The 26,126-nt window shown below is 39.4% G+C and overlaps 1 protein-coding gene across 3 annotated transcripts; it reads right to left on the bottom strand.

The window, feature by feature from the left end:
• Nucleotides 1–382: 382 nt before the first annotated feature.
• cdca2 (cell division cycle associated 2) lies at nucleotides 383–24,998 on the bottom strand. 3 transcript variants are annotated; one of them, XM_034298864.2, is made up of 13 exons: nucleotides 24,784–24,998; nucleotides 22,190–22,347; nucleotides 21,963–22,093; nucleotides 19,720–19,888; nucleotides 18,432–18,598; nucleotides 15,189–15,309; nucleotides 14,700–15,007; nucleotides 13,109–13,163; nucleotides 12,623–12,769; nucleotides 11,039–11,139; nucleotides 8,795–8,872; nucleotides 7,480–7,630; nucleotides 383–1,713 (listed from the first exon to the last, which is right to left on the bottom strand). In XM_034298864.2, the coding sequence occupies exons 2-13, from the start codon at nucleotides 22,344–22,346 to the stop codon at nucleotides 695–697; spliced, it is 2,604 nt and encodes an 867-aa protein (XP_034154755.2). In that variant the 5' UTR covers nucleotide 22,347; nucleotides 24,784–24,998; the 3' UTR covers nucleotides 383–694. The 3 variants fall into 3 exon arrangements, with proteins under 3 accessions (XP_034154755.2, XP_034154757.2, XP_034154756.2); XM_034298866.2 differs by having other exon boundaries at nucleotides 11,039–11,136; XM_034298865.2 differs by having other exon boundaries at nucleotides 24,851–24,998.
• Between the last annotated feature and the right edge of the window lie 1,128 nt (nucleotides 24,999–26,126).

The following is a 26,126-nucleotide window of genomic DNA, read 5'->3' as shown; positions in this document are numbered from 1 at the left end:
ATAAATTAATAAAATAAAAAAGGAATATAAGACAGCATGCAAGAATAAAACCAAGAACAAAAAAACAAACAAAAGGAATGAAATGCAAGAAGAAAAATAATGAAGGAAAAATTAGTTTTTTAATTAATAAAAATATTATTTTAAAAAGTGATGAAAGAAGCAAAAAAAAAAAAAAAAAAAAAAAGGTTCTAGGAAAGACATAAAAAATAGAAAAAGGAAAGAAGCAACAAAAAAAAAACTAAGGAATAGATAAAGAAAAGAGGAACGAATGAAAAAAGGGGTAAAAAAAAAAAAAAAAAAAGCAGACATTGACGTTTAAACACAACATATGTTTATCTTAATGAGCTTTTATCTGCAGCACATAACTAATAAAAATCCAAACTTTTTTCATATTTGTTGAGAATTTTGTTTAATCTGTTTGATGTAGTTGTACATATTATATGGAAGTGTTATGTAGGAACTTATAAAAAAAAAAAAAATGATAGAAATAAGTGATCTACGTAAGATTCCTCTAATGAACATCATCAATCACATCATCAACCTCCTGAAGAAGCCAAATCTGAATCACTAATGATTTAAAAGAGCAGTAAACTGTCGGAATGAAGACGTGTGGATTCAGAATAACTTAAACAACAGATCGGATCTAAAATCTAATTAAAATTCATTAAAAAATAAAAATAAAGACGAGCTGCAGCTACTGGTTGGTCGGCGTTTCCTCGGAATCAGGAAACGGAGGAGGCTGAGAGACGGCGCTCAGTCTGCCGCGTGTTCTCCTCCTCTGGTTTGTGGTGATCATCTGCGGGGACGTGTGCTCCACCCAGGCTAGACCTTTGGCCAGGACGTCCATGCTCCTGCGGTGTCTCAGGCTGCGTCTCACCGAGCCTCGACTCTTCGCTACGGGCTTCAGGACGTCCTCGATGCAGAAGTCGGGCTGCTGCCAGGGCTCGAGGTTTTCTAAGGGGGCTAAAGACGGATTCGAGTCCTCGTCTTTCTTCTCCTCTACTTCGTGTCCTGAAGTCTGTCTCCCGTCCTCGTTGTTCTTCTCCTCTACCTCATGTCCTGAAGTCTGTCTCCCGTCCTCATCGTTCTTCTCCACTTCTTCTTTCTCACTTCCTGAAGATTCCACCGTTTCCTGACACGTCTTCTCTAATCCTCTTCGTTCTTCTAACTGTTCCTCCTCTTCCTCCGCCACTGAGCTATTTTTCGTTCTAGCGCTCTTCCGTCCTCTCTGCCTTCCCCCGCTCGGAGTTTTCGGTTCTGATTTCCTCTCCGTGCGCCGATTTAATTTCTCAGAGATGGACTGTTCTCCTGCTGGATCCTCCTCCTGGATGGATTCGTGAGATTCTGACTGATGGACCTCAGTTTTCTGCTCTCTGACCTCACGCTCGTCCTTAGCCTTGGGGTCGCTCCAGCTCCGGCGACGGCTCGCCGAGTTTCGTCTTCCTCTGCCGGCTCTACCCGTGCTCGCTCGTCTACCGGCAGGCACGACTGAAGACTCCACGGAGGCTTCTGATTGGACGGGAGCGTCTGTAAGGACAGAGCGCTCGCTCTCGTCGGTCAGGTTACTGTCCGAGTCGCTGTTTTTGGCTTGATGTAAGAAGCGACTGCGCCACAGTGCAGCTGCTGCCACCAGATCAGCCGTAGTGCCAGATGATGCTGTTTTACTCTGTTTAGTGCTGGGAGCTGGAGCAGGACTAGAGTCAGGATTCTCACCTGTGAAGGATGACAGAGTAGCAGTTACTTCCTGTATATTCAGAACTATAACTATAAAAACTTTAGTTTAATTCATATTATTTGTATAAAAGAAGACATTGGTGGCCGCGGAGTATTTTTAAAACTAGCCAAATCTGGCAACCTGGTCATTAAATGTGAAATTTCCTCCACTGAAATGTTCACAGAGCGAGCATGGGGCAGAAAACATGTTGCCCCTACGGAGGTCTATTAGCACTTGTTGCAGTTCCCATTTTGACCACTAGGTGCAGTAATAACTCTATGAAAGTGAAGTGGGGCAGTGAGCGCTCTGCCCCGCGATGGAGCGACATCTAGAAATGGGAGCAAATCAACGGAAAAATCGGCTTATGTCTGTAAAATAACATTTTTTTTTAAATCATTGGTGACTCAAAAGAGGTGATTAGTATGGAGTTGTGAAGCAGGAATTTATGCAGATCAAGATTTGTTGAAAAGCTGGATATAAAATGTGAAGCTCTGCACAACCTGCCCCTACGGACAAGCCACTGCTGCAAACAGCATCAAATAAAATGAAACTAAATAAATGAATAAATTCTCACATGTCTCAGGATTGGCTGTAAATGTGGCTCTGGCCTGGGGAAATTCTCCACATGGTGAAATAATGAAACTTTACCCTTTTCATCTATATGGGAAAAAAAACCAACTAAAAGTTCCTCCTTATTGCTCATGCACATCTCAATCACATCTAATCATCTGCCATTTTATAGTCTGTTTTCCACCAAAAAAGCAAAAGCAGCAGCTCAGTCGGGTTTCTACTGTCAGTGCAGAAGCGACGGCGGTAACATTTAGAGAAGTTCACTGAACAGTGAATGTTTAACCACAGATTCTGACGGATTTAAATAAAGAGCTCAGGATGTGACAGAACAGACGCTTCACTGACAGCGTGACAGCTGTGACTGTTCTTCACACTAGGAATTAAAACAGAAGATCTGAATAAAACAAAAATCTCATGAGAGACATTAATTGAAGTTCAGGTCCATTGATTGTAATTTGCACAGAGACCGAGTGAAAGCGAAAAGGACACGGAGCGTCTGTCAGCCAGACTGAAATAAGAGACGTTTCTTTCTGGTTTGCAGGCGTTATTTTATCCAAATTGGCTTTGAAGAAGTAAACGATGGGTTTTTATTTACACCACAGCGCTGGTGAATTCTCTATTCTGATTGGTCAGAAGGGGTTGAATAATTTTCTATAACAGCAGCTCTGACAGTAGCGCAGGTTTATATTAATACGCTCGTTCTAATACGTTATCGTTTCTATAGTAACAGCTCGTATGTAATCGCTGATATGGTGAAGGTTTCTGTAAGATGATGTTTATTTATCATTTATGGAAGGAGTCTCCAGTGTCAGCACTTTCTAAACATTTTCAGGACAGAGGAGTTTGTGGTTTCTCGCTAACATGACGAGCTGCGTTTTTTTTCTTATTAACTTCAAGAGAGAGAGAGAGAGAAAAAAAGAGGTTTATAGCTGCTATAACGTAACTGAAAACAGGAACTAACTTGTTTTGGAAACACTGAAACATTTAGTGCAACTATAAACAGATAAAAAGTATGACCTGTCATTCTTAAAAAAAAATAAATAAATAAATAAAAAATATCAATCACTGGCCAATTGCTGAGGTAAAATAGGAATAAAACGCCCATCGCTGATTATTTTCCTACAACAGCACGACAAGGAGTGGCATCAGGCCAAAGTTTACTGTAATGTAAGAATAAACAGTCTATTTTACTTAACCTGGCTAGCTCACTTGCTCAATCTCAGCTAGATAACAGGTTAGTAAGCAACGTACACTACCTGCAGATGCAAATGAACAGTTTTACTGTGCGTCGTGACGAACGACAGACGACTTTCGTCTGATTTGATAAACATGATGCTCTGGATGGGCTCATTTGCATAAAATTAAAGCTTTTGCTAGTTGTACGTGACATAACTGTGGTGTAATAATTTTGACAGAGCAAAATTAGCACAAACCCAGCAAAACTAGCACAAATGCTAAAGTTTGACAGTGAATTCTTGCAGGAGGAGGGAAGATACGGGGGACTACAACACTTAAACTGCAATACTTTTTCATTTTAGCTACATTCTGGACTTATATTTGCGTAACTAATGAAAACTGCAGGATCATTAACGTATGTTACGGTATGCGTTATCTGCGGGATCATTAACGTACGTTACGGTATGCGTTATCTGCGGGATCATTAACGTACGTTACGGTACGCGTTATCTGCGGGATCATTAACGTACGTTACGGTATGCGTTATCTGCGGGATCATTAACGTACGTTACGGTACGCGTTATCTGCGGGATCATTAACGTACGTTACGGTATGCGTTATCTGCGGGATCATTAACGTACGTTACGGTATGCGTTATCTGCGAGATCATTAACGTACGTTACGGTACGCGTTATCTGCGGGATCATTAACGTACGTTACAGTATGCGCTATCTGCACGTTACGGTATGCGTTATCTGCGGGATCATTAACGTACGTTACGGTACGCGTTATCTGCGGGATCATTAACGTACGTTACGGTATGCGTTATCTGCGGGATCATTAACGTACGTTACGGTATGCGTTATCTGCGAGATCATTAACGTACGTTACGGTACGCGTTATCTGCGGGATCATTAACGTACGTTACAGTATGCGCTATCTGCACGTTACGGTATGCGTTATCTGCAGGATCTTTAACGCACGTTACGGTATGCGTTATCTGCGGGATCATTAACGTACGTTACGGTACGCGTTATCTGCGGGATCATTAACGTACGTTATGGTACGCGTTATCTGCAGGATCTTTAACGCACGTTACGGTACGCGTTATCTGCACGTTACGGTATGCGTTATCTGCACGTTACGGTATGCGTTATCTGCAGGATCTTTAACGTACGTTACGGCATGCGCTATCTGCGGGATCTTTAACGTACGTTACGGTACGCGTTATCTGCGGGATCTTTAACGTACGTTACGGTATGCGTTATCTGCGGGATCTTTAACGTACGTTACGGTACGCGTTATCTGCGGGATCATTAACGTGCGTTACAGTACGCGTTATCTGCGGGATCATTAACGTGCGTTACGGTACGCGTTATCTGCGGGATCATTAACGCGCGTTACGGTACGCGTCATCTGCGGGATCATTAACGCGCATTACAGTACGCGTTATCTGCGGGATCATTAACGCGCGTTACAGTACGCGTTATCTGCGGGATCATTAACGCGCGTTACAGTACGCGTTATCTGCGGGATCATTAACGTACGTTACAGTACGCGTTATCTGCGGGATCATTAACGTGCGTTACGATACGCGTCATCTGCGGGATCATTAACGTGCGTTACGGTACGCGTTATCTGCGGAATCATTAACGTACGTTACGGTACGCGTTATCTGCGGGATCATTAACGTGCGTTACGGTACGCATTATCTGCGGGATCATTAACGTGCGTTACGGTACGCGTTATCTGCAGGATCATTAACGTACGTTACAGTACGCGTTATCTGCGGGATCATTAACGTGCGTTACGGTACGCATTATCTGCGGGATCATTAACGTGCGTTACAGTACGCGTTATCTGCGGGATCTTTAACGTACGTTACGGTATGCGTCATCTGCGGGATCATTAACGTACGTTACGGTACGCGTTATCTGCGGGATCATTAACGTACGTTACGGCATGCGTTATCTGCAGGATCATTAACGTACGTTACAGTACGCGTTATCTGCGGGATCATTAACGTGCGTTACGGTACGCATTATCTGCGGGATCATTAACGTGCGTTACAGTACGCGTTATCTGCGGGATCTTTAACGTACGTTACGGTATGCGTCATCTGCGGGATCATTAACGTACGTTACGGTACGCGTTATCTGCGGGATCATTAACGTACGTTACGGCATGCGTTATCTGCGGGATCTTTAACGTACGTTACGGTATGCGTTATCTGCGGGATCTTTAACGTACGTTACGGTACGCGTTATCTGCGGGATCATTAACGTACGTTACGGTACGCGTTATCTGCGGGATCATTAACGTGCGTTACAGTACGCGTTATCTGCGGGATCATTAACGTGCGTTACAGTACGCGTTATCTGCGGGATCTTTAACGTACGTTACAGTACGCGTTATCTGCGGGATCATTAACGTGCGTTACAGTACGCGTTATCTGCGGGATCATTAACGTACGTTACAGTACGCGTTATCTGCGGGATCATTAACGTGCGTTACGATACGCGTCATCTGCGGGATCATTAACGTGCGTTACGGTACGCGTTATCTGCGGAATCATTAACGTACGTTACGGTACGCGTTATCTGCGGGATCATTAACGTACGTTACGGTACGCGTTATCTGCGGGATCTTTAACGTACGTTACGGTATGCGTCATCTGCGGGATCATTAACGTACGTTACAGTACGCGTTATCTGCGGGATCATTAACGTACGTTACGGCATGCGTTATCTGCGGGATCTTTAACGTACGTTACGGTATGCGTTATCTGCGGGATCTTTAACGTACGTTACGGTATGCGTTATCTGCGGGATCATTAACGTACGTTACGGTACGCGTTATCTGCGGGATCATTAACGTGCGTTACAGTACGCGTTATCTGCGGGATCATTAACGTGCGTTACAGTACGCGTTATCTGCGGGATCATTAACGTGCGTTACAGTACGCGTTATCTGCGGGATCTTTAACGTACGTTACAGTACGCGTTATCTGCGGGATCATTAACGTGCGTTACAGTACGCGTTATCTGCGGGATCATTAACGTACGTTACAGTACGCGTTATCTGCGGGATCATTAACGTGCGTTACGATACGCGTCATCTGCGGGATCATTAACGTGCGTTACGGTACGCGTTATCTGCGGAATCATTAACGTACGTTACGGTACGCGTTATCTGCGGGATCATTAACGTACGTTACGGTACGCGTTATCTGCGGGATCATTAACGTGCGTTACGGTACGCATTATCTGCGGGATCATTAACGTGCGTTACGGTACGCGTTATCTGCGGGATCATTAACGTACGTTACAGTACGCGTTATCTGCGGGATCATTAACGTGCGTTACGGTACGCGTTATCTGCGGGATCATTAACGTGCGTTACAGTACGCGTTATCTGCGGGATCTTTAACGTACGTTACGGTATGCGTCATCTGCGGGATCATTAACGTACGTTACAGTATGCGCTATCTGCACGTTACGGTATGCGTTATCTGCAGGATCTTTAACGTACGTTACGGTATGCGCTATCTGCAGGATCATTAACGTACGTTACGGTACGCGTTATCTGCGGGATCTTTAACGTACGTTACGGTACGCATTATCTGCGGGATCTTTAACGTACGTTACGGTACGCGTTATCTGCGGGATCATTAACGTACGTTACGGTATGCGCTATCTGCACGTTACGGTATGCGTTATCTGCAGGATCTTTAACGTACGTTACGGTATGCGTTATCTGCGGGATCTTTAACGTACGTTACGGTATGCGTTATCTGCGGGATCTTTAACGTACGTTACGGTATGTGTTATCTGCAGGATCTTTAACGTACGTTACGGTATGTGTTATCTGCACGTTACAGTACGCGTTATCTGCACGTTACAGTATGCGTTATCTGCAGGATCTTTAACGTACGTTATCTGCACGTTACGGTTTGTGTTATCTGCACGTTACGGTTTGTGTTATCTGTGCCAGGTGTGATTGAGAAGGCGTGATCTTGCCTGTACGTGGTTGTGTCGGGGTGCTGCTCAGGCTGGAGGCCGCTGACTCGATGATGGGGCTGAGAAGAGGGTTTTTGGAGGCGTAGTCTCTCTTGCCGTAGAGCGAGCGGTCCACCTCCTTAGTCCCAAATCGCTTCTTCGCTGATGAGGTCTATAAATATAACAGGACTGTCAAATTAGCATAAACAACGAGCAAATCAAAGACATCAGCGTATTGAGAGGCAAAAAAAAAAAACACCACCACATCATTCTATTTTCTATCATGATACTGAGAGCAATTTCCTGAGCTGCAGCTCTGATTATACAGAAGCAAAGCTAAAGAGCTTTCAGAGTTCACGCTAGCAATGTTTATGTACGGTTGGTTCATTCAACAACTCGGTCAGAGATCCCATGCTTTTTCGCTAAGTTTCCATGGACAACGGCTCGTCCTGGAATATCAAAATTCTGCAGAAATCCTTAATATTTAAAAAAAAAAAAAAAAAAAACACCTGAAAATCACCTGAACAATCCCCGGCAGTTTTACTGAAATATTACAACATTTACTCACTCCCAGTCAGAGATCAGGGCCTGTTTAAGTTATTTGTCAAAGACCCAAACAGAATTTGATCAAAATTCAGATTTTAAGGATTGAATGAAAACAATACGAAGAACTGAACGCATTAAAAAAAGAACATTAAAAATCTACATTTGGTCAGAATTACAGCAGGTGTCTTTGATTTGAATCTTCTGGTAACATAGAACATATATAAATACCACAAAGGGCATGAGTTTGGATTTGCTATGGTTTTTGAATAGAAGTACCTCTATATACCAGCCAAATTTACACAAACACACACCCACAAAGTGCATTTAGAGGATTTTATGACTTCTAATAACGATGAAATATCCTCTCGCACTAGCGCACCACCTGTCCTGATATTGCTGGGTTTGATTTGTCATAAGGGTGCACAAACTTTTGCACTCAACTAGAAATTTATGTAGATTGACTCTGCTGGGAGACGGGGTGTAGAGAGAGAGTGCAAACGTTATCAAAATGTAATAAAAATTTAGAAAAATCTATTAAAATATACAATCTGCAGGGCTTCAAGGACATTTCCTGAACATTTGTATACATCTTTGAAAAATGTATTTTCAAGGAACGGAATATGAAAAATCTGAAATTATAAATGTGTGATATTATATTTATATTAAAACTGAAAACATAACTGTGTAACCACGTGTAAGACACAGGATTGCGCTCGTTTCCTCCGCGCTCTAGAGCTCATTAAACTGGATGATGTGAGGATGATTAAAAGCACACAGGAAGTCCCCGTACCTTCAGCTTGCCCTTGGCGGACACGGCGGCGGAGCGAGAGCTCCTTCTGGTCTCCGTGGTCTCGCTCTCTGCTGGTTGCTGAAACACACAAAGGCAGATGGTGTGGATGAGAAACTTTTTATAGTCTGTTCAATCTTTGTAGTTATTTAATTAAAGATTTATAGCGATTTTAACAACACACGCTGTCCCAAAGCAGCTTTACAGAATCTAGATCCCTAATCTAACAAGCTAGAGGTGACAGTGATGAGAAAAACTTCCTGAGACGGCATGAGACGCAAAAAAAAGGTGGAGAGTGTGATTATAAATCATTAAGAGTAAAAAAAATAACAGTGCTGAGTGTGCGGGAAAGTTTCAGGGCTGAGCGATATGACAGAAATATCATATCATGATTCTCCAAGGCATTTCTACGATACACGACAGGGATCACGATATACGGGTCTGCTCCCAAACTACTAGCAATGCAGTCATGTTGCATTAAAATAACTGATAAATAACAAAAATTTGGTGCATTATTTATTTAAAAATATACATTTACTTTTTTTCTTTTCAATTTAAAGTATTATATTTTTATAACAATATAATAACAATATAATGTTTATCATATCACATCAGCTACATTCGGTGTTGCATTAAAAAAAAATTATAAATAATAAGTGTTTCTTGTTAATAAAAAACTATTAAAAATCTATTTGGAATCTATTAAAAAAACTAAAAATTCACTCTGAAATAGAAGATTAAAAGATTAAGTACAAAATTTTAACATCATATTAGCTGCTTCCAGTCAATCTGAAATTATTAAAATAAATAAATAAATGTAAAAAAATGTATAAAAAGAAACCTCAGAAAAATGTATTGTGGCGTAACTGATCACAATATCGATATTATATCACAATATCATCCAGCCCTGATGTTCAGTGTGAGCAGATTGTGAATACGAGTCCTGGGATGAGATTAAACACTACAGCAATAGAAATAAATAACAAACTGTTCACAAATATATTTTAATATTCACAAATATATGCTATATCCTAAATATCCTAAAATAGTTAGAGAGTATACACTGAGTTAAAGTTTTGTCACGCCTGTCAACTGAAAGTCAATTTATAGGGTTTTTTTTTTTTTTTTTGCCTCAAAAATGACTACATGATCAATAAAATAAAATAGGGTCCCTAAGACTTTTGCATATATATATAAAAAACAGCTGCTCATATAAAGCAACATCAGACGCAGGTCCGTGTACATCGAGTTCATTCGTGTTTTTTTTTTTGTTTCTAAGTGAAAATGGGAAAACATTGAACCCTCACAAAACAGGAAATTAATTCATTTTAGTTTACAAGTATGTAATAACATAAAATAAAATACTGACTCGCATTTAATAGTTGCCATTTCTTTCACCACACAAAGCCCAGATATCAAAATATTCAGGAATCCAAATAGTGGAGAAAAAAATAAATAAATAAAAAATTTAACCTGGAAGTACAAGGAAGCTATACGTATGCAGAAATACATTTTGGGTGATTAAAATATTCTTAAATTACAGCTAGTCGTCCTCCGTTACCTTTCAGCCTTTAGCTACTTTTAAAAGCCAATAGTGATCCATATTAATATTAATCAGGCACTAATCTTTAATCTCCAATCTTTCCTGCTACTCAGTAATCATCGATACACATCCAGGTCATTCAGGATCGTTCATTCATTTCACGCCCGAAATCGGAACTGATGAAAAAACAGCAAAAGAGAAATACGAGAGCTTTTCGTAATGTTTAATAAAAGGTTTTTGAGCCATAAACTGTTTTGAATCTCATTTTTATTTCGGAATAAAAAAAAATAAATAAATAAAAAAAATAACGCAACATACTCGGATCAGTGCAGTACCTTCTTATTGTTTTTTTAAAATATAATTATTTGCTTCCATTTTGTTTAGACTTGTACATTATTTTTATTATTTCATATGCACAGCTGATGTCAATTCGTTCACATTAACGCCTGTATACATGATTAACACTAACATCGCCACCTACTGGATATATTCTGAACTGCAGTAAAAACATACTTAAAATTACGGTTAATTCTGAAATGAAATTTCTGAGGAGGAGTATAGAGGTACTCATTCGGAAGCACCAATGAATATTTAACGAACAGTAAATCACGAATATGAGAAAGATTCAGCGGCATCGCCAGAACGTTCACACGCAATCCTGAGGAACGTGAGGAACTCTACATCAGCAGCGTGGTGAAACTTACCTTCCTCTTTCTCCCACGAGAGCGAGGAGCTTCAGCGGAGGACTCGGCAGTCTTCAGCGGCCGAAGCCGGTCTCCTTGTTCAGTGTTGAGCTCCGGTTCTGCTGCAAGTAAGACATCCCACTTAAGCCCACTGCGATTTACGAGATAATCAGAATTACTACTACGTTATAATTACGTCATCGATCGGCATGAACAGAAAACTCGAGGTGATAAGGATTTTTTTTCTGTCTGTTAGCATGTCTCGCTTAGGTTTCACTACTACCAGTGTATTCGTAGCTATCCTGCGAGTTTGGTGTCATCCTAGTCTCGTCCTCCTATTGGTGGTTTTTAGTCTAGCTATCGTAGCCGTAGCTATGCTCACTCTCTGAGATGTTAGTAAAAATATTCTTAAAACTAATAAAAATTTGTCACCGACAGTCTTAGGTCACAATGGCACTAACTTTCAACTCAGGACCGAAGAATTCTTTTACAACGTCTGATTATTTATCCTACAGCAGAAACAACACACAGTTTACACTGATTTACACAGCGTGTTGTTTCTCCTGTAGGATAAATAATCAGACATTGTCTGATTGTCCCGGCTGTAATCTCCTTCTCAAAGCCAGCAGAGCATCACGGTTAAGAACGTGATAAAAGACGCATAATGCGCTAAACCAATCTTTCCCAATCCTGGCTGCATCGCATCTGATTCAGAGGCTTGATGGCTTAAAGTAGGGGCTCTGAAGAAGACGACGCTAAAATGTGCAATCTCGAAACACCTAATTTCGTCTGGGAGCGAGAAAAGAGGTGACGAGTAGAGCGCTGGATTGTTTTCGCTTCCTGTGTGTCCTTCCAATTATCATCAACCCAAGAAAAAAAAAATCTCATGATGAAAAACGATTCTTGGACTAATGACTTTGGAAAATCGTGCTGTGAGTGAATGTGAGTGACGGTTCTTAAAACGGAGAATGTAAACAAAAAAGCAATTTATTCCGTCAATCTGTGATAATGTGTGTGTGTGTGTGTGTGTGCGCATAAGTAACATCTCCTTAATGTCATTTAGGCCTATATGAAATGACAGATCTAAAAATGTATTTAATGTGTGTTTATGTTTGAAATAAATAAGCGATTTGAACTTGACATCGTGATCTAGTTACTCATCGCAAATGATACGATTTGAAGCCGAAAAATTGAGCTTTACATTAGTTAGTCTTCCGATTGTGTAAATTTACACACACACACACACACACACACTCAGGAGCAGGATCCCAAAAGTTTTTCCGAAGTTACAGGATTTCCATTACAGGTGTAATTGCTCATAGGTACGATTTAAGCACAGGCCCGTACGACACTTTCCTCTCCGTCGCTTATTAAGCAGTTTAAAGTGTGTATAGCTTGCCGTGTGTGTAGCGGAACTCATTAGATGAAAATCTATAGACAAAAGACACACACTGTCCACTTATCTCCTGCGTGTAATAAATCTATAGAAGGGTTTGTTTATTAGGAAAACTCCTACGTCCATGATCATGGTGAGAAAGTTTCTGAACAACAGCAGGATCATCAATAATATAACTCGAGCTCCTGGGGAAACTCTGTACACGTCACCTGTTGGAGGATGTGCTGGAGGATCGGGAGTAGCAGCGAAGGAAAGCCGGGTTTCTTCTTCTTCTTCTTCAAAAGCAGTGTCCGTGATTTCGGCGTCTTTAGCGAGTGGCTCGTGATGCGCTGTGAGCTCGCTGATTTCAGCTGAAGCTGTGGAGGAACATCAGCTGTTTATGACAATAACGTACGCTTATATCCAAGAAGTAATGAGGTGGGCGATAAAACAAAAACATCATATCATTAAATAAACTAATAATTTTCATAAATTCTAAAAACAGTTTAAATACAATTCATACAATACAATACAATACAATTTAAATAAAATACATTCTATAATAGCTTCCAATCATAGCTATTTAAAAATAAATGTTAAAAAAAGATCTCATGATATCTCGGAAGAGTGACGCTTGATCACATTATGGATTATATCATCATATTGCACAGCCCTACCAAGGAGCATCCTGGTTTACGAAGAATTTAACAACTTACCTTTACTGTCTACAGGTGGATTATCAAACTCCTCGTCCATGTTGGGGAAGGAGATCTAAGAGCAGACAGAACGGCAGATCGAGCATTTACACTGATATTAAATAAAAACTGAACATATGATGCATCACACATCATAAATCCTGGCTAATTTGCACAAACAGGATTTGTTTTTGTTATTTTTATGTTCACATGCATCGATTTTCACCACTCCAAACAAAATCACTGTTTACATGTCACCTAAACTGGTCACTCTGTAGTCCATCTTCATTTATATTCACGCTACATGTACATTCTGGAGCGAGGTTTCGTGCCAGCGTTGCCATAACAACAAGAAGCTCATGAGTCCATTCGGCACGTTCAGCTTTTTAAATCAAGCTGCGTTTAACGAGTTTTTAACGAGATTTAAATGATTGCTGTTCCAGTAAAACAGTGTCATCAAAGTTATGATTATTAGAGAGACAGAGAGAAGAAGAGAAGAAAAGTTCCTCAGCATTTCATATCTGAAGGACATTCAGGAAAAAGGACACTCTGTTTGTTGAAAACAACAAAATGCACACGCTATCCATCGATATAACACCTTTACATGTCACCTTCTCACCAATATAAAAGGATATTTTTTTAGGAATAACAGCACAAATAGTTTTTTAAACCGAATGTTCAGCATCGTCACTGAAACTCCAGCGAATATTAAACTTAGCAAAGTTCAAGCCACGTCCTCCAGCCGCCTGAAAATGTTATGCTGCGTTCGATTTGCCTTGTATGTGGTGATTTTCAGGTTGGAATGATGTCATCTTCCACCTCAGAGCATTCAAAATGGACACCTCCATGTTCATCTTCCATTAGCAACAAGCTAACCAGCTATCTGAGATGAGTGGTGTATATTTTCCTCCTCAGAAGAGCAAACTGTACAAACCATTTAACAGATTTACCGAGTGAATACGTCTGTATGTTGAAACTCGTTTAAAGGTAAGAAGTGCTACTTTGTGTATTTCTGACGCTGTGAGCGGCCATTTTGTTTTGACGTCACTCTGTAAATAGGGAAGGAAGGAAACTGGTATTCGTGAAGATTACTCCAAGTCGAAGAGTCAAACACAGTGTTAGTCTGATGCCAATCTAATCTCACAATTACAGGTGGATTTTAAACAAATCCGTAAGTGTTTCATACAGGATTGTGTTATTGCATCATGACCCGAATGTACACGCACAGATCCCAGTAGTGAAATTAAATCAGATGTAAGTTCACTCTATAAAGACTGAGGTGTGTACACTTGTTTACGCTTTGGATCTGACTAATCCCTCAGTCTGATTATTATCAGATTATTTGGCTGCATGTAAACTATTCTCAAGCGTGTGCAGTTTTCTTATTGCAGGTTTTAAATCTTTGGTTCAATAACGAACGGATTTTATGTTAATTAAAAGATGTACAGTTAATAAAATAGTCACTCTTTGGACCAAAAGTTAATAAAAAGTGGACGAACTGTGGAGAAAAAAAATGCAATTACAAACAAAGAGAAAAAAAAAACCTTAGACACACACCACTTCAGTGATATTTAGATACAAATTCGTTTGAAAATGTTAATAACCATCAAACCTTTTGATTGTCCAGAAACACCTCATCGCTGTCCAGTCCTCCGTCGCTGTAGGTGTGTGTAGTCAGGACCGGCGATGCTGCGCTTCTTACAGGGCTGCTGAAATCGGGCTGAGGCAGAGGCGGCTCGAACCTCTGCGGCGTTTTAAGGAGGGAGTGTTTGCGCCCTGTGGATGATGGTGGGCGTGAGGGCGTGGCACCTTTCTGAAGCGGGGTACTCGGGGGGAGAGTTTTATCGAAGAACTCGGGGGACAGGGGAGCGCCGAAACGAACGCGCTTCCTTTTGGACACGGATGAGACCTCGACGTCACCTGAGAGCACAGAAACACCGCTATGAAATGAAAAGGAAAAAAACAAGTGTAACAGAAGCTCAGTGATGATTAAACTAGCTTACGTTACACCTTCAGCACACAGTGGTCTAAATGTACATTATATATAGATAAAAATATAGGAAAAAAAAGAGCATTATTTCTTGGTTCATGTCTGACGTACCTGTTTTGATCAGCTCGGGCTTTGACAGCATGGGTAAAGACATGAGCTGAGACTGCGAGTCCAAACCCAAACTCAAACCCAAACCCAGACTCGGTGCCATCTTCGGGCTTTTGAACTCCACCTAGATATGAGAAGGAGAAAAAAAAAAAAAAAAAAAAAAAAACAATGCTAGATATTAATGAATTTCTTTAGCTTTGCTCTACTTTGTCTGTGCCAGCTCAGCCCATCTGCTCCATATGCTCGACTCCACAGAGGCCAGTGCGAGGTAAAGGAAGATAAATCATCGTCGTGTGATGTAACGTACTGAGAACTAATCTACGCAATCTGTGTACTGTGTTGTCCTTTTACTGGTGTATAACTTTTATAGGTCAGCTTGTTTATTTCCACCAACTCTGATAAATTAGCACTCAGCTAATGCTCTCAGTGCTTACTAACCATGCGATGATCGAAAAAAAAAAAAAAAAAAAAAAATCACTGGGATTTATTGCCCTGAATTCTTCAGTTTTTTTTAAAGAAGTGTTTTGCCTATAAATACAGAATTGGACAAATCAGGATGATTTCATGTCATCCAGAGAAAGAAAATTAACCCTACTCCTTAATGAAATCTGGTGTGTATGTTTAAACGTAACATGCTTCACTGTGTTGCTTTGCGCTTCGATGCAGTAGCTACAGCACACACTCCAGTAATTCCAACAAGAATTCCCACATGGACGTCGGCAACAATTCCCACACGCGCATGATCACAAGAATTAACACTTGGAGGACCGCAAGAATTCACACACACACACACACACACACACACGTTCCCAAGCCACACTAAATTACTCAATTTAAAAAACTGCTGTTTTTTTAACAAAGAAAATTGATGGGTTGAAGTTTTCTGTTACGATGCCAATCTTTTATTTAACATGATGATGGAAGGAGTCTCCAGTGTCAGCGCTTAGTAACGGTGATTAACTTTTCCGAAACAGAAAATTCTTCCGAACAGAGGACTTTACAAAGTCTTATTACCTTCAAGAAAAAAAAAAAAAAAAGAAACCCCAGTGAGGGAACAGCTGCTATAACGCAAGTGAGAAAAGGAACCAACCTGTCTTGCGGATGTTCCACAACATCAAATGTAAATATAAATGGATAAAAAGCACAACATGTCCTTGATTCATAAATTGATTAATAAAAAGTCCACCTGTTAGCAAATCGCTGCAGTACAAGAGGAATAAAACACTTTAGGACGTGGTGTTATAGGAAAAGAATCATCTTCAGGGTGACGCCTCTCCTCGCCAGGCCGCACCACATCACGTCATCTTGGATTATTTTCCTCTAACAGCATGCCCTGTCGTGTTTTAGTGCTTACTTAGTGTTGTTCTGTGCCACCTGTTTTATTAATAAAAAGAAATCACACAGGAAATGTGTCTAATGCGCTGTCAGGCCTCCATTACTGCCGGTTTCACTAGAACGGGCCTTGCTTTGAATGTGCGTCGTATAAATGCTGTCCTGTTGTGTTCCTGACGATCGTAAATTTCTTTTAAAGCAAATTAGACATGAAAAATCTAGACTCGTGCTTAGCGTGAACGCTATCCTGTTGTGTTACTTGACAGTTGTAATTTTTTTTTGGCAAATTATCCATGAAACCTCTAGCCCGACTCCCAGGGTGAAATGTTATCCCTGATGCGTTACTATTATAACTTATTGCTAATTAGACAGCTAGCATGGCGCTTGGTTCTTACGGCATTTCAAGCGGAGATCGTTAGAAAATAAAAACGCACGTTTGTGGCAGACGGGTCTCTGTATGCGAGACAGAACTTTTCAACTGCGGCACGAATGCGATCTCAGCACCTCTGTGCATAAAGGAATCGCTTCGGAAGGTGCTCATAAGAAAAGGGCTGCAAAGAAACAAAATAAAGCGATACTCGGTTTGTGATGTCTAAAATCACAGACTAGCACGGAGAGCTTTCCCCATCACTCAGCCCTGATCACAGCTTCAGTATCTGATAATAGACAAGTGTACAGGAGTTTACAGGAAGCCTGCGCTGCTTCTTTCAGCTTTAATAATCTGGAAAGGCTGCTTTTTATATCACAGTGCTTTTGAATTCTGGATTCTGATTGGTCAGATATTCATTATATTAACACGTTCGTTCTCATACGTTATCGTTTCTATAGTAACGGCTCATTCACAGAGACTCGTACGGCGGACGCTCCACTAATAATAAAAAAATGGATTAAAAACGTGTGTAATTGTTGATACAGTGAAGTTTTCTGTAAAGAGATTAATGGAAGGAGTCTCCAGTGTCAGCGCTTCGTAACAGTCAGAGGTAAAGCTGTAAATCTTCAGGACTTCAGGACTGCGTGACGGAACAAATATAATATCGATATTGTGTCGTGTGCATTTATTCATAATACACCTTTCTCAGATATCGTGATATCTTTTCTAAATACGATAGAATCATTTTTTAATTAAGATTTTTTTAAAAAAAAAATAATAATAAATGTCATGACAAACTGACTGGAAGCAGCTAATAAAAAACAAAACAAAAAAAACCTTAAAGTCTTAAAACATTTAAGAATTTTCCTGCTTTTTTTAAACATTTTTTTAAATAAATAAAATGTTTTTTTTTTTTAAATATAAAGAATAAAACTGACGCCTGAACAACTTTACTGCAGACCAAAGTAAAACAACAGATTTTTTTTTTTTTTTTTACATTTTTTATACATTAATTTACATATATATATATATTTTATTTTTTTACAAGTTATATATTTACATATTTATGTGTTTATTACATAATTGCACATTTATTTAAATATTAATGTTGAATTTTATACTTAATCTTTAACACTGTAAAATATTAAAACGTTGATTTTTTCCCCTCCTTTTCTATTTTTATGAGAAAAATTATATTGCTTTAAATATAAAAAAAATGAATTAAATTAAATTAAATTATAAATTAAGTTGATTAAATTACGGAACAGTTTTTGTATTGTGTATCGTAGAAGAAATGTGATATGATTTCTTTTTTCAGATCGCCCAGTCCGGCAGACGACTCGTTTCGTGCGCGTTCCACAACATTAAATGTAACTACAAACGGATAAAAAGTATGACGTGTCAGTAAATTGATGCGTTATGAGGGACGACAGGGTGGTGCGATGACGTGAGTGATTATTTTCCTGTAACAGCATGTCCTGAAGTGTTTTATTCCTTGCTAAAATAAATAAACGAATGTGTGTGTTAATGCTCAGTGCCCCGACCTGCTGCTCGTGTTTGGGAGTGTGCGTGAGCTCGGAAAGCGGCTCCTCCTCCTCGATCTGCTCCTCCCACAAACCGCGGTGAGGCGTTCCCCTGCGGCGTCTCTTCGGCTGAGGAGGGGTTACAGGAGCGAGCCGGTTCTCTCTCTCCTCCGAACCGCCATCGGCATCTGCGAACAGAAAGACAGAAACTCGGAGATGGTGTGAAAAGCTCGACGCACACTGAGGGCGTTAGCGGTGGTGTGGAACAGTTGAGACGCAGGCAGAGGCGTGGTTGGCCAATAAGCGGGAAAATAGACAGACAGAAAGGAAGAAGATGTGTTCTGAGTGTTTTGAGATCTGAGAGTATAAGAGTATATCTATCTCCTAGTCTCTGTAGGCTGTACAAAAGGAACAGCTGTATTAATATACTGAATAGATGAACATTAAGGTGTATTCTGACCAACTCTGCTGTTACGGCGTCAGGTAGCCGACCGGATGGTACATTTTTCTCCCGTCCGTTTCCATGTTACATCATTCATTTTTCAATATAGGAACGTTTTTACACCCATGGCTCTTCAGCTTCTTATACAGTTTTACTGCCATCTTGTTAACTTTGTATGTATTTGAGCATTTTTTTTTAACCATTTTCTTTGTCTCTCCCTATTCCCCCACTTTTAATTAGTTTATTTATTTATATAGAACAATTTAATACAACTTGCGTTGCCCAAAGTGCTTTACAATCACATACTAAGAAACACAATAAAAATACAATAATAAACACACAAACATCACCTGCACATACACACACACAATAACTTCATCCAGTGAGCTCCCCATTTGTATTTAAAAGATGTTGTTTTAACATACATTTAAACATAGGTAAAGATTTAATAGATCGAATAGAAAGAGGGAGATCGTTCCACAGTTTATCTCCTGTGTTTGTATTTTGTCCTAGTAGCACGTAACAGATGTCGATTTTCTGATCTCAGAGATCTAGAGGGAAAGTAGAATGACACCATAATGGACAAATACACAGGAGCTAGATTGTGCCTTGAAAACCAGTACGAGACTCTTAGAGATAACTCGAAGTCGTACTGGCAGCCACTTTAATCAAATTAATAACGGAGTTAATGATTCATATTTCTTTGCCGACTTGATCATTTTTGCTGCTGCATTTTGGATTTTCTGTAAACGCATAAGTGCTTGAGCGTCAACTCCATAATAAAGGGAGTTACAATAATCCATTCGAGAAGAAACAATTAGTGACATTATTCGTTGTATAAAAGCTGATTTATAGAGATAAACTGACCAGACTGGGTGTGTCTCGCTCCCTCCTCCTCCTCTTCCTCCTTCCCCTCCTTCATCAGCGAGGCAGAGCGTCCCGTATTCTCCTCGTCCGTTCCCATCAGACGCTGGAAAGCAGCCATCTTCTGCTTTATGGAGTCGCGGCCCGAAAACAGCGGACTCTCCAACAAGTGCTTTACAAGGACGAGGACAGCAAATCAACACACACACACACACACACACACACACACTCCTTATGAGTGTTTACACAAACTCTCTCACAGTCATCAACACTACTCAGTTAAAAGTTCATAGAGTGCTCATAGATGGTCTTCTTTTTTTTTTTCTAGTTCCTACTATTTTACAATAATAATGAGGACATTAATATATAAATAAAAACAAAAACATTTCAGGGCATGCGGCTATAGCAAAATAATCATTTTTCATTAACAGCACTTCCTGAAGTGTTTTATTCCTCTTATACCACCGAAATTTGCTACGATTTGAATTTTCTAATAAAGAATGACCATGACTTGACAATGAGTTTATTTTATCCATTTATAGTTACTTTTAATGTTGCATAAGGCTCTCTTGAAGATAATAAGACAAAAAAAAAAAAAGCTTTCACTGAGAAATCGCAAAGCGTAAACTCCTCTGTCCAGAAGAAGTCGGAAAACTTAAAGTTAAGAAGTTACAGCTTTACCCCTGACTTGCACTGGAGACTCCTTCCATGAAGGTTAAATAAAAGTCTCGTTACTTTAAGAAAACTTCACCATGTCAGCGATTGCACACGTTTTTTAATCCGTCCCTGTGAATGAGCTGTTACTATAGAAACGATAACATACTATAATGTAATAAGTCTGTGACTTGCAGCTGCACTACTGAGCTGCTGTTATAGAACATTAATCAACACCTGTGTACTAAAGGGCTGTGATGATATAACCTATTCATTATGACTTTAATACGCAAAGTCAACCAATACACCACCTAGTAAATCACACTGGGGGAAGGAAAGGAAGAAAGGAAAGGAAAGGAAAGGAAGAGAGGAAGGCATGGGAAAGGAAAGGAAAGGAAAGGAAGAGAGGAAGGCATGGGAAGTGAAGGAAAGGAAAGGAAGAGAGGAAGGCATGGGAAGTGAAGGAAAGGAAAGGAAGAGAAGAAGGCATGGGAAGTGAAGGAAAGGAAAGGAAGAGAAGAAGGCATGGGAAGTGAACGAAAGGAAAGGAAAGGAAAGGAAGGCATGGAAAGTGAACAAAAGGAAAGGAAAGGAAAGAAAGAGAGGAAGAGAGGAAGGCATGGAAAGGAAAGGAAAGGAAAGGAAGAGAGGAAGGCATGGGAAAGGAAAGGAAAGGAAGAGAGGAAGGCATGGGAAAGGAAAGGAAAGGAAAGGAAAGGAAGGCATGGAAAGTGAACGAAAGGAAAGGAAAGGAAAGAAAGAGAGGAAGACAGGAAGGCATGGAAAGGAAAGGAAAGGAAAGGAAGAGAGGAAGGCATGGGAAAGGAATGGAAAGGAAGAGAGGAAGGCATGGGAAAGGAACGGAAAGGAAGAGAGGAAGGCATGGGAAAGGAGCGGAAAGGAAGAGAGGAAGGTATGGGAAAGGAACGGAAAGGAAGAGAGGAAGGTATGGGAAAGGAAAGGAAAGGAAAGAAAGAGAGGAAGGCATGGGAAAGGAAAGGAAAGAAAGAGAGGAAGGCATGGGAAGTGAAGGAAAGGAAAGGGGGGAGAGAAAAGAAGAAAGATAATTAACAAATAAATACATAAAGAAAACTAAATTTAAATTTAATAAATAAAAATAAATTTTAAAAAATAGTCTGACCTTTACTACACAGTGCTTAAAACAAAAATATATATTATAGAGTTTGTTTTTTTTGCATAAATATAATAACAGTTTGTTTTTATGAGCACAGTCTTACATAGTTACTGAATAAAACTTGTTTCGCAAAATTTCTCACCGTGTTTTCTTTAAAAGGCTCTATCATGCTCAATCACGCCATAGTTTGCTTTTTAAATTTATATTTAGTTCTGAACATTAGAATAAAATTAGTTTATAGACAATTCACTTGCTTAAATTTGTCCATTCTAGCGGCAGGATTGTCACTAAATTGTGGTAATAAGAGAAACACTACAGAAGTGATCTGATTGCGGCTCGGACAGCGGTATAAGCTCACGTTCCCGCTCGGCGTACACGCTGGGGGAAAACGCCTGAAGGAAGCCAGCAGGGGTAACTGACAGGGTAATTAAGTTCTCCTGATGGTGATGGTACACACCGGAGGGGTGCGAGGAGGCGTCTTCATGGCCTGCTTGGCTCTGAAGCAGATAAGAGAATTGGTTTCAGGGGATCCTCTCACGCCGATTGTGGATCTCCTCCTCGCCTTCAGCTGTGCCACTCTGGATTTATCTGGGATTTAAAAGAAAATTGTTCTGAGATATGAGATTCACGTTACTTTGCTTTACTAAGAGGATAAATCTCAGGACGTTCTCCGTTTTCTTTCACCTTTGTCTTTGGGGAAAGCTGTGAAACTGTTCGGGGTAATGCCGAACTGAGACGGCGTGAGCTTGGAGAAATCCAGAGCCCCGTTTTCGCCGTTCTGTTGCGAGGGAGTCAGCGTGCCCAGCGGTGTTCGGTTCTCCATGCCTGCCTCACTCTCCATGCTGAAAACAAAATTAATGACTTATTGAATAAAGGAGAGAGAGAAAGAGAGTGATTTAAAATCAATCTGAACAGATGGTTCAGTACAGTTTGTGCTGCTCTTTGGCTGTATTATGTTCAGTTCAGTGCTGAAATTTGCATTCATCTAGGCTTCTGGTTTTAAAAATAAATAAATAAATTTAAAAAAATCAATGCTTCATATAAATATTACAGCAACCGAGTCTTGGGAATTTTCTTGAGCAAGCATTGCATCCTGCATTGACATGCTGTAGGTCAGGGGTCATGAAATGGTGGACCGGATACTGAGCCAGGAGCGAAATCACTCGAAAAATACTGCAGCAGAACCGATCAATGTACGGGGGAAAAAACACCCAGACGTCAGCAAGTCTTTTTATTTTTTACTGTTTGGAATATTCGCAGATCGTGTAGCAGATCCTCTGTAGCATATTAACCAATCGCACGAGAGGGAAGTTTTGATCAAAACAGAATCTTTAAAGATGAACAGACAGAGACGTAAAGAATGATGTGTCTCAGAGTGGAGGTGTGCATTGGGACTGAGAAAAACAAAACAAAACAAAAAAAGTTACAGAAGCAGGCAATTATTATTTTTTTTTTTTTTACTTTAACACAGGCGGTCAGATATGAAGCTTGCTGGATGAAGAACGACCGCATTAATTAACACAGGAGTGTACAGGCTGTTCGCATGACACATTCACCATTCATCACTTCACATATTAATCACTCTGCTATACTCTATTCTACGCTATAACTATACTGCAGTCTATACTACACTATAGAGTACTCTATACTACAATATATTATAGTACACTGTATACTACACTGTAGTCTATACTGCACTACACACTATACTATACTATAGTCTACACTACACTATACACTACAGTCTATACTATAGTCTACACCACACTATACTATATACTATAGTCTACACTACACTATACACTACACTGTAGTCTATACTGCACTATACACTACACTATATACTATAGTCTACACTATACTACAGTCTACACTACACTATAGTCTACACTGCACTATACTATATACTACAGTCTACACTACACTATAGTCTATACTGCACTATACTATATACTATATACTATAGTCTACACTATACTACAGTCTACACTACACTATAGTCTATACTGCACTATACTATATACTATAGTCTACACTACACTATAGTCTATACTGCACTATACTATATACTATACAATACAATACACTACACTGTAGTCTATACTGCACTATACACTACACTATATACTATAGTCTACACTATATACTATAGTCTACACTATACTACAGTCTACACTACACTATAGTCTACACTGCACTATACTATATACTATACTATACACTACACTGTAGTCTATACTGCACTATACACTACACTATATACTATAGTCTACACTATATACTATAGTCTACACTATACTACAGTCTACACTACACTATAGTCTACACTGCACTATACTATATACTATACTATACACTACACTGTAGTCTATACTGCACTATACACTACACTATATACTATAGTCTACACTATATACTATAGTCTATACTGCACTATACACTACACTGTAGTTTATACTGCACTGTAACTATACTATAGTCTACACTACAGTCTATACCACACTACATTATAGTCTATACTGCACTATACACTACACTATACTATTGTGTACACTATACTATAGTTTATACTGCACTGTAACTATACTATAGTCTACATTACACTATACTATACACTACACTGTAGTCTATAATACAATATACTGTAGTCTATACTACACTATAGTATACTCTATACTACAGTATACTCTATACAACAATATACTATAGTATACTATGCTGTAGTCTATACTACACTGTAACTATACTACACTATAACTATATAATACAGCGCAATGCAGGGAAAAATAACAAAAACAATCTTCAAGAAGCCTAAATAATAAACAGCATGAGATCTGAAAGGTGCTTAGAGTCAAGTGAAACACATTTAGAAAGATAATATTGATTAGGAATGTGAGAACAAGGGTGCACAAACTTTTGCTACTGAACTGTAGGACAAATTTAAGAAATAAATCCACACAGCAGTGCACGAGTAAAATATAAAAATAATATTATATTTTATATATTTGAGTCTTATATTTTGTTCTTGGCCTTGACTTGCTAGCTAATTTAATGAGACTAATATTACAAATAAATGTATAAATATAGTATTAAAAAAGAATTTAACATCTAATAAAGCTTAATTATGCGTCGGTGCATTCAAATTGATCATTTGTATTATCACTAATCGAGAATTTGCATATTATTTAGCTAGTAAGGTTGAACTGTTTACAGTCTGTCTGAGCTGAACTAAAACTATGCTAAGCTAACGAGGCTAAATTTCAAATTTGGCTCCATACCGGACGTTTACAGCCACAGCGTCGTTGATTCGCCACTCAATGGTCTTCCGCCTCCGAGAAAACTTACCACAGTTAAAACAGCCTCTTCTGTTAACAAACACCTCATAAAAACATTAATAATATACTTTAAAATCCGTAAAATCTAACAATCCAGTACAACATAACTAAACTAACGGTGCACAGCAGCTGCACAACCACTTCCGCCTTTGATATGAATGAGCCAATCGTATGCGAGATCTTGATCACGTGTTAATAAAAAAGCCAATCAGCGGTTAGCTATAGTTGAAGTCTTCTCGTTCATTTCGAAACATTACTAGTTAGTTAGTTAGTTAGTTACAAACAATTATACATTAAATGGCTATATATATATATATATATATATATATATATATATATATATATATATATATATATATATATATATATATATATATATAAAATCAAACAAAGGCAATGTACAGCTTCAGTATTTTAAGGCATTTTTTATGTAAAATTTCAGATAAATAATTGCTATATCCATCCTTCTTTCCATTCTTCCATCTGTTTCTCCCCCTAAACAGTCTCTCTCTCTGTCCATCTCTCTTCTTCCTTTCGTCCCTCTATCCTTCCATCTCTTTCCTTTCGCCTGTCTCCTTTTTTCCTTGCATCTTTCTATTCTTCTCTCTTTCTCTCCTTCCATCTGTTTCCCCCTAATCTGTCTCTCTTTCCATCCATCTCTTTCCCTCCCCATCTCTCTCTCTTATCTTCTTTCTATTCTTCTATCTTTCTCTCCTTCCATCTGTTTCCCTCTAATCTGTCTCTCTTTCCATCCATCTCTTTCCCTCCCTCTCTCTCTCCTTCCATCTATATCTCTCCATGTATCTCTCTATTTCCAAATCTTCTTTGTATTCTTCCATCTGTCTGTCTCTCTTTCCTTCTATCTGTTTCCCCCCAAACTTTCCAGCTCTCCGTCTTCACTGTTTCTTTCTCTCCTTCAATCTGTCTCTCTCCATCTATCTCTTTTTCACCTGTCATCCTATCTCTCTCTCTCTCCATTCATCTCACTCCATCCACCTGTATCTCCCCCTCCCTCAATCTGTCTATTTTCCTCATTTCTCTTTCCATCTGTCTTTCTATTCTTGCATCTGTCTCTCTCTCATTTTGTTTCCTCCTAAACCGTCTCTCTCTCTCCATCCATCTTTCTATTTCCACTTGTTGCTTTCTCTTTTTACTTGTTCCTCTCACCATCCATCTTTCTCCTTCCTCTTGTCTCTCTCCCTCTCTTTCTCTCCTCCTATCTATCTCTCCTTCTACCTGTCTCTCTCCACCTATCTCTCTTTCCACCTGTCTTTATATTCTTCCAT

This window comes from Pangasianodon hypophthalmus, chromosome 24 (genome assembly GCF_027358585.1).
Source record: "Pangasianodon hypophthalmus isolate fPanHyp1 chromosome 24, fPanHyp1.pri, whole genome shotgun sequence".
Lineage (NCBI taxonomy): Eukaryota > Metazoa > Chordata > Actinopteri > Siluriformes > Pangasiidae > Pangasianodon > Pangasianodon hypophthalmus.
This window is presented reverse-complemented; position numbering and strand designations above follow the sequence as displayed.

What these genes read in the sequence shown, in the direction of transcription:
- cdca2 (XM_034298864.2), bottom strand. Translation starts at nt 22,346, where the DNA reads ATGGAGAGTGAGGCAGGCATGGAGAACCGAACACCGCTGGGCACGCTG. An exon ending in AGCGAGACACACCCAGTCTG is followed by an intron (nt 18,599 to 19,719) that starts GTCAGTTTATCT and finishes TTCTGTTCGCAG; the next exon opens with ATGCCGATGGCGGTTCGGAG. An exon ending in CTCCCAAACACGAGCAGCAG is followed by an intron (nt 15,310 to 18,431) that starts GTCGGGGCACTG and finishes TCTCATATCTAG; the next exon opens with GTGGAGTTCAAAAGCCCGAA.